This window comes from Macrotis lagotis, chromosome 3 (genome assembly GCF_037893015.1).
Source record: "Macrotis lagotis isolate mMagLag1 chromosome 3, bilby.v1.9.chrom.fasta, whole genome shotgun sequence".
In the NCBI taxonomy this organism is placed as follows: Eukaryota; Metazoa; Chordata; class Mammalia; order Peramelemorphia; family Peramelidae; genus Macrotis; species Macrotis lagotis.
Genome location: NC_133660.1, coordinates 35,355,192 through 35,370,587, shown reverse-complemented (window position 1 = coordinate 35,370,587; position 15,396 = coordinate 35,355,192). Strand labels below are relative to the sequence as shown.

General features: G+C 34.7%; 1 protein-coding gene across 1 annotated transcript; it reads right to left on the bottom strand.

Moving 5' to 3' along the window:
- Positions 1-466: 466 nt before the first annotated feature.
- On the bottom strand, positions 467-4,898 carry LOC141517448 (interleukin-8-like). The gene is made up of 4 exons (XM_074228450.1): positions 4,660-4,898; positions 3,308-3,443; positions 2,276-2,359; positions 467-1,615 (listed from the first exon to the last, which is right to left on the bottom strand). Exons 1-4 carry the CDS (start codon positions 4,721-4,723, stop codon positions 1,594-1,596), a joined length of 306 nt encoding a protein of 101 aa, XP_074084551.1. The 5' UTR covers positions 4,724-4,898; the 3' UTR covers positions 467-1,593.
- Between the last annotated feature and the right edge of the window lie 10,498 nt (positions 4,899-15,396).

Genomic DNA, 15,396 nt, shown 5'->3' with positions numbered 1-15,396 from the left:
TATCCATTATGCCAGACTGCCTCACATTAGAGAAAACACAAAAAACACATCCTATATTCATTGGTCTTCCCTTTAACTGCCTTTAAGAATGAGTTTAGTTCTCTCTCTGTCCCTCCCTGTCTCTTTCTGTCTCTCTCTCTCTTTCTGTTCTCTCTGTCTCCCTCTTTCTCTTTCTCTCTCTCTCTCTCTGTCTCTCTCTCTGTCTGTGTCTCTCTCTTTTTCTGTCTTTCTCCCTCTCTCCTCCCCTCTCTCCCCTCCCCTCTCTCCCCTCCCCTCTCCTCCCCTCCCTTCCTCTCCTCTCCTTTTCTCTCCCCTCCTCTGATTCTTTTCATGATGCAAAACTTATTTGTGTTATTTGCCTCCATTTAAATAATAAATAAGTATAACTGTTGGGTTGCTTATGCCAAGAATTATCATGGAAATTATGAGACAAAGAAGCAAAGAATTCAGCTCTTTTTAAAATCAAATATGCATTTTTATTGAAAGAAAACTTTCAGGAAATCTTAATAACAATCAAAAATCCAGAATAAAGCAAATGTTTATAAAGTTGACAATTTTTCATAAATATTCTCATAAACTATGGAATCTTAATGTAAAACAAAGGATATTGTTTCCATTTTTTTCTGTCTCATTATTTTCTCCCTTTGTTACTGATTTTTTTTTGCAATATGATTAATGTGGAAATGTGTTTGAGATAATCTAAATCAAATTGCTTGATACTTTGGGGAGGGAGGAGGAAGAAAATCTTCTAAAATGAATGTTGAAAACTACTTCTTAATGTAATTCAAAAAAACTATTAAATAGAAAAAATAAATATTCTGATGATACTAAGCAGACTTCAAAATTACCAAAAATGATAGAAAAATTTCTCTGATATAATATAAAACTGATTTCTCAAGTTAAGTTAAATAAATAAATCATGGTGGTGACAGAACACAACCATTTAAATAAACTCTTAACTATTGAGACAGCATAAATAATTTCCCCATCATGAAGAATTCTGGGACTTTGGTCCAATAAGATTTTGTTATTTCATTCCTAAAACCATTGCAGGACCATTGCAGTACCAAAATCAGGGCAGAAGTCTAATGTCATTTCTCTATAGACATTTCTGGAAAACAGAATTCTATTCCTAACAGTGAAGATGAGAGAAACGGTGAGTATTTCTCAGGTCTTAAATAAAATACAATTTCATTGTCATTTTTATCCCCAAACCCTATCAGGATACTTCATTTCATCCAGATATAACTCTATACATCTTTTTAAATAAATATATAAATAGAAAATATCTGAATTAAATTACATCTAAAAATAATAACATCATGTTTCCTGAACTTAAAAAAAAAAGCAAAAACATCTTTGGCATTTTTATGCTCATGATAAGCATCCCAGTGAGGTAGGAATGGACAGGTACTCTTGAGTAGTTACAGATAATGAAGAAATTGAGGCATAGTGAATCAATGACAAAACCAAGATCTAGCTTCCTTAATATTCTGGTCAATGCTGTATATTTTAAACAGAAGCAGTCTTGTCTGAAGCATCATAGTCAACTTCATGGAGAGAAATCCCAGACAAAGGAGAAATCATTCCATTTTATTTTGAGGTTTTCTCAGCTCTGAAATAGAAAATATTTTAAAACATTAAATAATGATACAAAAAGAATTTTTTTGAATACACATCTTTTCAGGAACTTAATATACTCCTACCCATCTTTTCAGGAACTTAATATCCCTTAAGCTTGACTTTACTCTTTCTGTGAAGTCATTTAAATAATAGACATCTTTTTATTATATATTTAAAAGAAGTAGCAAATTGTCCATTGTAATTTGCATTTTCATGTGAAATCATCTTTTTTTAACATGTTATGAAAAAGTTATGTGTCATTATTATTATAATTAGTAGTATACTATACTATATATATTGAAGTCCAGCCTCTGGTCCTTGATAATTATTGGATTGAGAGGAGCAACTCAGTTTCTTTATCTTTAAATGTCCATCTTAGTAGGTATTTCAATCTGATGAATTTGTGGGTGTGGATCAAATTCAATAATATATAAATTCTAATAAAACCTTAAAACAACCTTCATAAATATCAAGTATTATTATTATGGATATTTATTTTATTGAAAAGATAGATGCCATAAGAGGGAAAACAAAAATAAACTATTCTGAGACAATAAGAAAGGAATGAGTCAATTTTATGATCATCTAGTCCCATTTTCCATATTGTTTCTGTCCTGATTTATATTTCACTACAATGAATAATGATACTCACCTCTTCAAAAATACCTGAAGAATTCTTTGCACCCACTTTTCATGAGGGTTCAGGCAGAGATCTCTATTATCTTGAAGAGTGACACTAAAAAGGAAAAAAAGATGATTAATATTCTACTCTGAAGGGTTGCTTTACTTCCAAAATCAAAGTCCCTCAAATCAGTGAGGGAAGTAGAGGTTCAATAAGGAAACAGATTCTCCCAGAAGTCTCTCCTTAGTATCCAGAGAGCTATTCATAGCATCCACCTCCAGGGAATTTTTTCCCTTATCACAATAAGATGATTTTAGAATCATAGAATTCAGAAGGTCCAAGGGAGAATATTCAGGATGTATAGTATGTACTTAAATCCAAATGATGACCTGCACCTTGAAGTCAACTGATAGTTCATATCAAAACATCAAAATTTAGGGACTTTTGGTTCTTCTAATTTATCTTTCACATTTTATAGCATCATTGTGCCTAGTTCCTCATTCAATTCTTTGTAATAGCTCAAGAAAATTATATTTAAGGGAAGCCTGGGAAGCTTTTTGAAGAGTCAACTGTAAAGACTGAACAATAGCAAGTATGAATGCTATTATTGGCAGTCTCATATAATCAGAGTTCATATAATTTTATGTAGGTTCTATTCTCCTTCCATCTATAAAAATAAATTCTAAATTAAAAATCCTTTAAAGAGAAGACTATAGATTTTCTTCTCTGAGAACAAAAACAAATTATGAAAATCACAATTTACTTAAAAGATTGGCAAAAGGGAAATTATTTCCTCTTTTGAAAGCTCATTATAGGATTTCATTAAATATCAACTTTCTCTGGTAGGTGTTAAAAATAGGCTATATTACCAAAAAAATACAATTCCTGTGAAACATTTTATGAATGAAAGATTGGATTGAGACAGATAATGGGGATATCTCAGTAATTAGTTGATTTCTCCGGATTCTTTTGCAACCACCATAATCCCTCCTTTCTTCCACTAAGCCCCACCCCTCTCCATCTCCTAAATGAAATCATTGGTTTCTTTTTTAAAACACATACATGATTTCTGTGTTTGAGCAGTGTGGTCCGCTGTCAATCACTCTCAGTTCCTTAATGATCTTGGGATGGAAAGGAGTAGGATGTGTTTTTATACACTGACACCGGAGTTCTGATGCTGAACGAAACACCACCGCAGCTGGGAAGGAATAATGAAAAGGGTAAGTACTAATCCAACTATCAGCTCCATCAATCTCATGTTGCATTGGAGTGGTCTAGGTGTGCTTCCATTCTTGATAGGTATGCCCATATGTGTACATGTGTGTTATTATAGTATCCTAACTAATATGACACAATTGTATATATTATAACTATTACCTAATTATATAATTAGCAATTATACAGTATTTAAAAGTTTGCAAAGTACTTTCTAAATATTATCTTATTTCATACTCTTAACAACCCTGGGATGAAAGTGCTATTATTATATATTATATCCTCTTTACAAAGGAGGAAACTGAAGCAGACATAATTAAACATTTGCTTAACTTCTTATGGCCAGGGTCATATAGCCAGTAAGTGTTTGAGAATGAATTTGAACTTAGGTCTTCCTGACTTCCTATCCAAAGTGCCATAAGCACAGAATCATCTAGTAACTTTTCTTACAAATTCATTTGCAAGATGTAGTAATCATATTTTATTTTATATATTTGTCAATATGTGTACATACACATACATATGTGTGCACAACATTATAGATATGTGCATATTCACACATTTATGTATGTGAATGTGTGTCTATGTATCAATATACATTACATTTGTATATATGTATAAATTCATTTCTGTATATTTGTGCATTTGTATTTGCATATTTAGGACCTGAATAGCAATAACAAAAATTGCCATTTATGAGAATTGCTTTTTCCAATCTCACTTGCATTTAGCAAATTCCATTCTTGTTAGGTGCTGCAGTAGAAAAGAGTGTGGCACTTAGAGGTGGGAAGACTCATCTTCCTGAGTTCAAATCCAGCCTTAAATAGTAGCTGTGTGACCCTGGACAAGTTACTTAATCCTGTTTGCCTCAGTTTCCACAAAATGAGTTAGAGAAGGAAGTGGCAAGCCACTCTAGTAAGTTTGCCAAGGAAACCCAAAATGGGGATCATGAAGAGTCAAAAATGACTGAAAAATGAGTGAACAGCAAATCTTTGCTGTGGCATAAACTGGTAGAGAAAGGATCTAGAAAAGAAAGTGGTCCCCAAAGAACTCTGTTTTTATCTGTGTCCCTTGAAAAAGATAGCTTCCTTTTTTACAATATTACAATTTGCTTTTCCAGAAATACATATTTCTAACCATGAAGCATATTCATAGAGTGTAACTCTTTGGTTTGAGAGTTGGAAAAGAGATCTCCTTACCTTCATTCAGTGCTGCAGAAACCAGGAAGACGGCCAAGAAGACAACCAACAGCTTGGAAGACATGGTTACAGTTAGTTTGTGGTTTGGTTTGTTCTGGCTTCCTACTGGCTATCAACAGGAGCTGTTTTTAGCTTAGCTGTTTCTGAGGCTTTCTGGTGGTTGAAGCATATTGCTGGCCCTTATATACAATCTCAATTCTTCTTCATCATGGGCATTATGTCAGAGGAAATTCCACAATCTGCAACCCTGCAGGCATATTGCATTAAACTGAGTCATCTTACCCTGAGTAAAAACCCCGTTAGAGACTTTTTTCAAGATCATCTTTGTTTATATAGTACATGACAAGAATCACATTAATAGATATATTTGGATGTTCAAAAAAAGAAATTTTTACCTTGATTGTGTCTCTATGGATTTTTTCTCTGTTTCTTCTCATTTCTTCTATGTTTTTACACTGCACAGCAACTAATTTACAAGGGACTCTTATCATCATTATTATCTTGGGAGGGATTATTTTACCTGGTCAAATTTTCTTTCTCCCATAAATTCTCTCATGCTCTCCACATATTCAATTAGTTTCCAAATCTCATTTCTATCTCCATAGCAACTCTCCATTCTCTGCACTCTAATATTTATCACTCAAGGTTAACCTTGACTAGTGTATTGAATTAGCCTGGATGTTTCACTGTGTTTTTTCTTACCTACCTATAAAAAGCATTTGACTCAGTAGAACAAAATGTCACCTTTTAAAATATTTTTCAAGGGGTGGCTAGGTGGCACAGTGGATAGAGCAGCAGCCCTGGAGTCAGGAGTACCTGAGTTCAAATCTGCCCTCAGATACTTAATAACTGCCTAGCTGTGTAACCTTGGGCAAGCCACTTAACCCTATTGCCTTAAATAAAAAAAGTAAAAAGATAAAATACTTTTCAAGTATTTGTATTTAGGCACATACATACAAACACATTATATATATATATATATGCATATATATATATATATATATATATATATATATATATATATAGAGAGAGAGAGAGAGAGAGAGAGAGAGAGAGAGAGAGAGAGATGAAGGGAGGGAGGGAAAGAAAAAGAGCACATTCTAGATTGCCTATAAACTAAATTTTCTTGGTCATATCCTTATAAGCTCAATCTGGGTAGGTAAGGCATGCCTTTGTGTTGTATATATAATATTGTTTATGCATCTTTCTATTAGTGGCTGTCAAGTTGATTTCAACTGAATTGGAAACACCACTGTATTTGGTTTCAGAACTAAATCCAGGTCTCAGCTATATGAACTGTGTGGTATTGGGGAAGTGATTAAACCTTTTGTTCCTTAGTTTGTTCTTCATTGATACAATTAACTGATTAGCTAGATGAGTTCTAAGACTTTTTTCAGCTCTAATGTTATAAAATTCCATAAATTTGTCTCTGGAATTCGGAATTGACTAAAACATTAAAATTACAACCAATGACTTAAGTAGTAATAAGGCTTAGAATTAAAGATTTTTAACTTCAGGACTGGTTAAAATAAAGTTAAATACAGCAGTCCTAAATGCAAGAGTCAGAGAAAATGCTGAGAAAATGTTGGACATGAATCCATGCAAAATCCAGCCTCAAATGCATAGTGGTAATAAATGTGACCTTAGGTCACTTAACCCTCAGTTTCCTCATCTGTAAAATGAGCTAAAGAGGAAAAATCAGGGTTTGAATCCTTCCTCTGCACTATTTCTGTAATTTTGGGAAAGCCCCCTAACATCTTGAGATTCAGATGCTTCCTCATCTGTAACGTAGATAAAAATAGTATCAGCATCATGAATCTTCATGAGGATTACAGAAGATAATGTATGTAAATTGTTTTGCCAACCTGAAAATACTATTAATCAATGAACACTCAGCAAGTATTTATTAAGTACCTACTATTATTATTTATCAGCTAGGTGCTAGGGATAAAAAGGCAATAAATGAAACAGTTCCCAAATGCAAGTTTATGTTCTAATGAGGGAAACAAAAAAGACATACAGACATTTATATGCACATTTCTGCACATAAGTATGTATATAAATATACATATTTACATGTGTATATGAGTTTGTTCATACACACATGCATATAGACAATAAACTAAAATGAGAAGTATTTTGATTATTTATCCCTCCCTAATTTGCTAGGTTTTATATATTACTAACACTTCCTCACATGTAAAATGGAAGTAACAAGGTTGAAGTGAAGACAGAATCAGTCAGTCAATAAATATAATAAGGGTCAACTATGTGTTAGGCACTGTGCTAAGACCAGGGCTATACAAAGGAAGGCAAAAGACAGGCCCTTCTCTCAAGAAACTTACAATCTAATGGGGAAGACAAGATGCAAACCAAGTTCAAACAAGTTATTATCTGGATAAATTGATGATAATTCACTGAGGAAAGACTCAAGCATTAAAAGGAGAGCAGTAAAGACTTGTTGGAGAAGGTGGGATTTGGACTGGGACTGGAAAGAGGCAAGGAGAAAGAAGATGAACAGGCAGAGTATTGCAGGCATTCACTGGGGACAGATGTCATTGGGTCCTAGGTTACCTGAGGAAATGGAAGTACAAGACTAGAAAGGGAGGAAGAACTTCAAATACCAAAGAAAGGATTTCATATTTGAACCTGAGGCTGCTAGGAAGTCACTAGAAATTATTGAGTAGGAGGAAGACCCAGGATAGAGGGAGACAGCTTAACATCACTTTGAAAACTGCTAAAAGCATAAAGAAAACATAAAGTATGATTCCACTTTTTACCTCTGCTAGTAATCTCTTAAGAGGAATATTCCACCCAAAAGAACGAATGAGTTCTGTACAAACTCCTTAGGAAAAAATTAGTCATTTGGTCCCTTAAAGACAATGGACAATATTAACTTACTTTTCTCTATGATGTTTTGACAGTATTACTGAATAAGTCCCCAGTTGGAGCAAGTTTTCCAAATAACCCCTTTATTTACCCATCAACTAGTCAGTTGATCTCTTAATTAATTTCCCATTTATTTTTATGGCAAGGTTTCAAACAACAGGTTGGATTGTTTCTGGCATTTCCCTTCTGCGGAATTTCTGCTGGGACCCGAGGCTAGATTTTGAAAGAGACAAATCATCCATATTACAACATAAGCTTTCATTTCTTGGGAATTGGGCTTCAGCTGGTAAATGACAACTTACCCTAGCTCATCTGGCTTCAGCCACCTTGTTCCTTAGTTGTGAATTGTTTGCCTTTTTGAGTTGGAATCTTAGAAGTAAGGCAATCTTTAAATTAGTAAGAGAGATTTAATTTTCTAAGGAAAACAAAGCAAATAATTCTGTTCTAGTACAAGTGCTATGAACGTGCATGGCACCTAGGCTTCTAAAAATTGGATATGAAGATTGCTCTGTGAGAAAAAGAAACCTTTTCATACACAGGGAGAGCTTCCACAAAACCCCAAAGGAAAGCACAAGAGAACTCATTTCTAGTTTGGACATCTAGGTGATGCAATGATTGAAACACTGAGACTTAGAGTTAGAAAGACCTGAATTCAAATTCAACACCAGTCCTTATTTCCTGGGTAACCTAGCCTCTCAGTTTCTTTGATTGTAAAATGGTATTAATAATTGCACCCACTTCTCATGTTTGTAGTGACAAATTACAGAATATTTGCGAATTGCTTAGAATATAGTAAGTGCATAATAAATATTTGTCTTTTTTCCCCTTCTTTTAATTTTCTTTCTGAGACCTATCAGAAAGTGATAAAATATTCTAGGAGGAAGGGATAAGCAATTAGCTAAACAAGTTCAGTCTGGCACAGAATAAATTCCTAATAAATGTCTCTTGACTGACTGATAGAATACTTCTAAAAAGCAACGCCTTGGGACTTTTTGAGAGATATTCAGTAAAGGCAAATTTCCTGAGGGAACTATGTGCTAATTTCTTTTAATATCACTTTTGTTCCCTTCATGTTATCAAGAGGTAAAGAGGCTAACATGCAAATCCATACATGGTTCATTTGAATCACCAGTCAGTCTGGTTTTTTTGGTCTAGTTTTCTGATGAATCTGATTACCAGGACCAGGCAACTTAATGCTGATAAAGTCGGGCTATGGATAACCATTGTCAAAACAATCAGTCTCACCATCTGATTCTATTATTCCTATAAAACTAGCCACAATAATGCTCTGTAAGAAAAATCTTCAAATACAATAGGGGAAATAATACTTTCAGGGGGAAAAAAATGTAGTTATTGAAGGAAAACTCAATGAAACTCATTTTATTGCCTAAATCCAACCTTTCTTCACACACACGCGCACACACACACACACACACACACACACACACACACACACACACACAAATATAGAAATCACATATAGGTTCTTTCTTCTTAGAATCCTTTATTCATCACCATCTACCATTGAGATATTAAGGGCCTTCAGGACAGGGCTACTTTCATGTATTTGAAGGGCTGCCATTGAAAAGGGGATAAGAGACATTTTTTTGTACAGTTACAGGAAATAGAACCAGGAGCTATAGATGGCCAAAGAGAACAATTTAGTCTTGAAGTTGGAAAGGGGAAAAAAACTTTTCCTAATAATTAGAATACTCCTAAAACAAAATGAGTTGTCTTAGGAAGTAGCAGGATCTTCTTCTGTTTTATTTTGTTTTTTATCTAGTTTTAAGATGCATCTGATTACCAGGACCACTTAGCTTAAAATTGATAACGGACCCTTGGTGAATACCTGTCAGGAATATGGCAGTGAAGGGTTTCTTTTAGGGAACAGGTTGAACAGATCCCTTCCAGTTCTAAAATTTTTGCTATTCATGATTCTCTCCACTTCTGGATGTGGAAGCAAAACAAAAAAAGTTAAAGGTTAATTCATTTCTCCTCTCTCCACTTCAATCTCACAAATAAAGCTTTCAATCTCTACATACACAAAAGTGCAGGCAGGAATGTCAACAGAAAATATTTTCCTTTCCTCTTTTTTATTTTAAGTTGAATGGGGAAACACCAAACTGGGAACGCCACCTTTTATAGCAAAAACAAATATTTACTTCATATGAACTTCCCTCATTGATTCTGAGGTCTCTTTAGTAGATATTCTTGTCATTGAAGAGGATTAGACTCACCCTGTGCATTTTAGAAGATGATTTTGGGAAAATTCTATGGAGTTAGAAATAAATGAATATAAATCATCACCCAGAAACATGCACATAAAAAAAAATTGAATCGTTTCTTTGTCCTTACCATGATCTACAATCCATTTACCACCACCCCCTCCCCCCAGGACTTTCCAAGGCCATCATATCTCCTTTTATTTCAGTTTTTTTCTTTCTTTTAACTATTTTCTTATGTTATCTTATTTCTTTCTTTTCTTTTTTTTTTAAATTCTTTTTATATTTATTTAAGGCAATGGCGTTAAATGATTTGCCCAAGGTCACACAGCTAGCCAATGATTAAGTGTCTGAGGCCAGATTTGAACTCAGATCCTCCTGATTTTAGGGCCCGAGCTCTATCCATTGCATCACCTAGCTGACACTCTTTTCTTTACTTTTGTACTTATTAACATTTTTTTCCAATGACATTTTAAGAAAGTCTTCAAAATTCATTTTTGTAAGATTTTGAGTTCCAAATTTTTCACCCTCTCTCCCTTCCCTCCCTCCTCCCCAAGACAACAAGCAATCTGTCATAGGTTATATATGTATAATCAAGTTAAACATATTTCCACATTGGTCATATTGTGAAAGAAGAATCAGAAGAAAAGAAAAAAACCATGTTATAAATGCAAGAAAAACCTGCTAGAGTGAGAGAAAATTGTTGATTTTATTCACAAACCTTGCAAGATATGGGTACCTTACCTAGCATTAGGCATGAGGTAGTATTTGAAAATCAGGCAATTTATAGTCTTCAGAAACTTTTTCCCCTCCCTCTTCGGTTTTCATAGGCTTTCAGAGTTTGAGTTACAATCTAAGTGGTCCACCCATCTCATGACATACCCCATATGATCCCCCATCATATGACACATGATACGCTGATGAATCCCAACCATCACAGGGGGTGTGTGGTATAATATTCACTTATCTAATTCTGCAAACTCAGTTGCATTAGGTCAAGATCTCTAGGTTTCTCTTGACTGATTAAGGACTAGTTTCTTATAATCTTGGGTTTGCCATTTTTGGAATGGGATTAGGAAAACTCTCCCAGTTTTGTGATTGGCTGAGGTCATTCTCCCTTTGTAATGGATTCCCTAGGGAGCCCCCCACACAACCTGTGAAGACCAACAATTCCCTACATTCCTCATAAACCATATAAAAGAAAAGTCAAAAACTATGAAAATAGGTGCTTTGACCTATTTTCAGACTCCCTAGACCTTTCTCTGAATATGGATAGAATTTTTTCATCATGAGTCTTTTGGAATTGGCTGAATCTTTGTGTTTCTAAGATCTAAGTCTATCATAGTTGATTGTCACATAGTGCTGCTGTTAATGTGTACAATGTTCTCCTGGTTCTGCTCACTTCACTCAGCATCAGTTCATATAAGTCGTTCTAGGTTTTTCTGAACTCCATCTGCCACATGAGAAGAGCCTAATGGCATTTCATACCTCTTCTTTAGTGATAAGTTTAGCTAGAGAATGATTTCAATCTGAAGTGTATATATAATCAATGACTTCAAAACTGGTTGATGCCAATCTATTGAGAAAGCTAGGAAAGTGTTCAGCACATTTCTCCAGGATTATGTCCTTTTCACTAATCAATGTGGCTCCATCAGACTGAGTAGTTTAAATGCACCAGAGGTCTTTTGTTTTATAAATAGCCTTCAGAGCATCATGAAGGCACTTTGAATTATTACTATCAGGGAAAAAAACTGAATTGTAGGGGCGGCTAGGTGGCGCAGTGAATAGAGCACCAGCCCTGGAGTCAGGTGTACTTGAGTTCAAATCCGGCCTCAGACACTTAATAATTATCTAGCTGTGTGGTCTTGGGCAAGCCACTTAACCTCATTGCCTTGAAAAAAATCTAAAAAGAACCCCTGAATTTTATCTGCTTTACAAGAATTTTGTATCTCTCTGCTTCATTTGCATTTTCCTTTTGATGTAGGTAAATGCTTCATTCTTTTTTTTTTCTGTTTGTTTTGTTAGGATTTTTTTTTTTTGCTAGGCAAACGGGGTTAAGTGGCTTGCCCAAGGCCACACAGCTAGGTAAGTATTAAGTGTCTGAGACCGGATTTGAACTCCTGACTCCAGGACTGGTGCTTTATCCACTATGCCACCTAGCTACCCCCAATGCTGCATTCTTAAATGGCAAACTTTTCTCTCTTTTTCCATTTAGTAATTTCTGAATTTCCCTATATTTTTTCAAACCAGTTTTAATGTTTGCCAGTATTCTGGCCCAGATGAGTAAATGCAGTTCTATATACATAATCTCTGAAAGCAGTCCACTCCTTTAATGATCTCAACTCTGTGTTGACTCAGTTTTTCCAAGTTAGAAACAAATTTTTCATTCATGGACAAGAGCTCTAATCTTCTGATGTTGAGTCTCCTGATAGTAGTTTTGTTTGGAAAGGATAAGTCTATGATCAGTCCAGAAATCTGTGCCACATGCCACCTTTATCACTCATATCTTGTCTATCTCTTCTCTTTATAGTGACACAGTCTATCAAATTTCAATGTTTGTTGCAAGTGTGCATCCATGAAGTTTTATTGTGTTTAGGAAAATGGAAAATAGTGTTGCTGATGAGAGCATCAGGAGATGCACCACTCTTCCATACTAAAGTGACTTGCTGCTGTTGTTTCTTACTCCATTTCTTCCAAGGACTTGCTGCCACATCTGTTAGCCTAGGACTATTCTTTCATTAAAGTCACTCAAAGTGATAAGTTTATCTTCTTTTGGCACACTGATGATGAGAATCTCCAGATCTTCATGAAATTGTTCTTTGATCTCATCAGGGTTTGTCATCGTGGGAGCATACATACCAATGATAGTGGCATGGCACTTCCCTGCATGTGGCAATTGCATTGTCATGAGTCTACTGTTCACTCCTTTTGGCAGGCAAACAAGCTTGATGACTGAATTCATTGTGGGAGTTTTTAAATTTTATGTATTTATTTATTTTTCCAATTATATGTAGAGATCATTTTCAACATTTATCTCTTTTTTTTTTGGTTAGGTTTTTGCAAGACAAATGGGGTTAAGTGGCTTGCCCAAGCCACACGGCTAGGTAATTACCTAGTGTCTGAGGCTGGATTTGAACTCAGGTCCTCTTGACTCCAGGGCCAGTGCTCTAGCCAGTGTGCTACATAACATTTATCTTTGCAAAAGTTTCTTCCTCCCACTCTTCCTTTCCCTCACCCTGATATAGGTTATTCATGAATAATTGTGTTACACATATTTGCATATTAATCACACTGTGAAAGAATCAGAGAAAAAAGTGGGATAGCACAAGAAGAGAAATGCAAAAAAAAATTACAATTAGTATGCTTTTAGATTAGGTTAGATTAGTTTTGATTGCAAAGCCTATGCCAACTTTAAAGCATTTCTCATCACTTTAAGCTCTCCAGAGAAACATATATCCAACTCCAACTTCAGTAATTGGTTTTCATTTGCCAGACTTATTTCCCTCAGGGCTGCAATTTGGATGCAGTACCTGCAGAGTTCTCTTGCAACAAAAATGTTCAACTTTCAAGTCTACTGGATTTCTGTCCACAGTCCATGTACTGATGGTGAGTGAAACCATACTCGCAAAAAATTTTTGTCCTTTTTTATGTGTTTCAGCCACCAAGTGGGATCCTTACCTGCCATGGTGAGCAAGCCAGGGTCAAGTTAGATGAAGTCGACAATTTTTAGGGCACCTTTTCTATTCCCTTGCTCATATTAGGAGCTAAGCTGTGGAGTCTTTTAAAAGGGTGTTCAGACACCTAGGAGGTTGTTGAATCCACTGCTATTTCTAGTAAGAAGACAACCTTAGTTGGCCACCCAAGTGCAGGATTATGACTACAACTCCCAGCTTTGTCACCTGCCCAAAACTACAGGACTTCAAAATAAGTAAAAATTATTAAATGTTACAGGTGAGGTCTTTTGACTCATGCATAAATTAAAGTAAGACAGTTGTTTGAAGTTGAGTTGTTGAAGTTGAAGAATCATCAGAAACCAGTGGAAAGACAAGAGTCAAGACAACTGACAATGACTTAAGATGAAGTAGATGACTCTGGCATCTTCAATCTGACCAGGTTCTAAGCACACCATAATGCCTGCTCCCATCTTCATGCTCCATTGAAATAAATTGTACCCATTTGCCTATTCTTCTGGGGAAGTCTTCTCATACCCCCTACTCACTGAAAGGTTTAAGACCCACCAGTTGCTTTTCAACCTCATTTAGACTCTCTATTGAAAGTTTTAAGGAGGTATGGCTACAATGCCTGTTATAGTTTCTTGTATGAGTTGGGTGGCAATTGGACATCAAAAAGCCCTGAAAAAGGCTTGGCCAACTTTCACACTAGAGGTGCTAGTCTGCCCTGAACACCCTATATGCCCCAGACAAAAAAAACACAAAAATAAGACAGTAAAGTTAGAAGGAAAAAGGGAAATTTGAAACCAAAAGAACAATTTAAAATGATAAACAAAACCAAAAGCCATTAATTTGAAAAGACAAATAAAATTGATAAACTTTTAGCCAATATAAATAAAAAGAAGAGTACAGAAAATAATTTTGGCATAATAACAATTAAGCAAAATAACATCACAACAAAACCAGAAGAAAGGGAAAATCATGTCAGATTCTGCTATCAGAATTGAGAAGACACACACACACACAAACACATGCCAAAAAAGAGGAATATTTTCAAATAAATAAAACACATAAGTTAACAGAAAACCAAATAGAGATCTTAAATAATCCAGTATCAAAAAAGGAAAATAAAACTAAATATAAATGAATAACTAAAGAAAAAAATTCCTTGTCCTGACTAATTCACAGGGAATTCTATCAAACTTTTAAAGAAAAATAAGAACTAAATAGTATACAAACTATTATAAAAATTGAGAGAGCTCTTCCAGACTTGTTTCATCAAACAAATATAGTGCTCCCACAAAGAAATGGTAAAAGTATAGATCAATAACATTAATGAACACAGATCCCAAACTATAAATAAATCCCATCAAACTACAAGACCTCACCTAAGAAATCATTCATTAGGACCAATTGAATTTATACCAGAAATACAAAGATGATTAAATATTAAAGCAATTAACAATTAATCATATTAAATACAAAAACATCCCAAAACATTTTTTGTCTCAAACAGTTGAGAAAAACCCTTCAACAAATCACAATGCTTACTTATGCTAAAAATCCTACCAAGTATAAACATAGAAGGACATTTTTAATATCATAAAAAGTACTTATTTCAAACTAAAGTATGTCTCATATACAATAGGGTTACAATAGAACCTTTTCTCAAAAAATATTAGGTATAAACTAGGGATGCCTATCTTCCCCCCACCTACTATTTGTTATAATTCTAGAAATAATAGCAATAAGATAAGGAATAGGACTTAAAGACATAAAGAAGATTCCTATTGACTTATAACATAATGGTTTACTTAGAAACTTCTAAAAAAAACAGATGAAACACCAACTGAGATAATAGCCACAGTCTACATAATAGAACTTCAAAAATCTGCAGCATTTCTATATGATAACAACAAAATTCAAAAGACAGTTCAATACCAAAGACATGGACT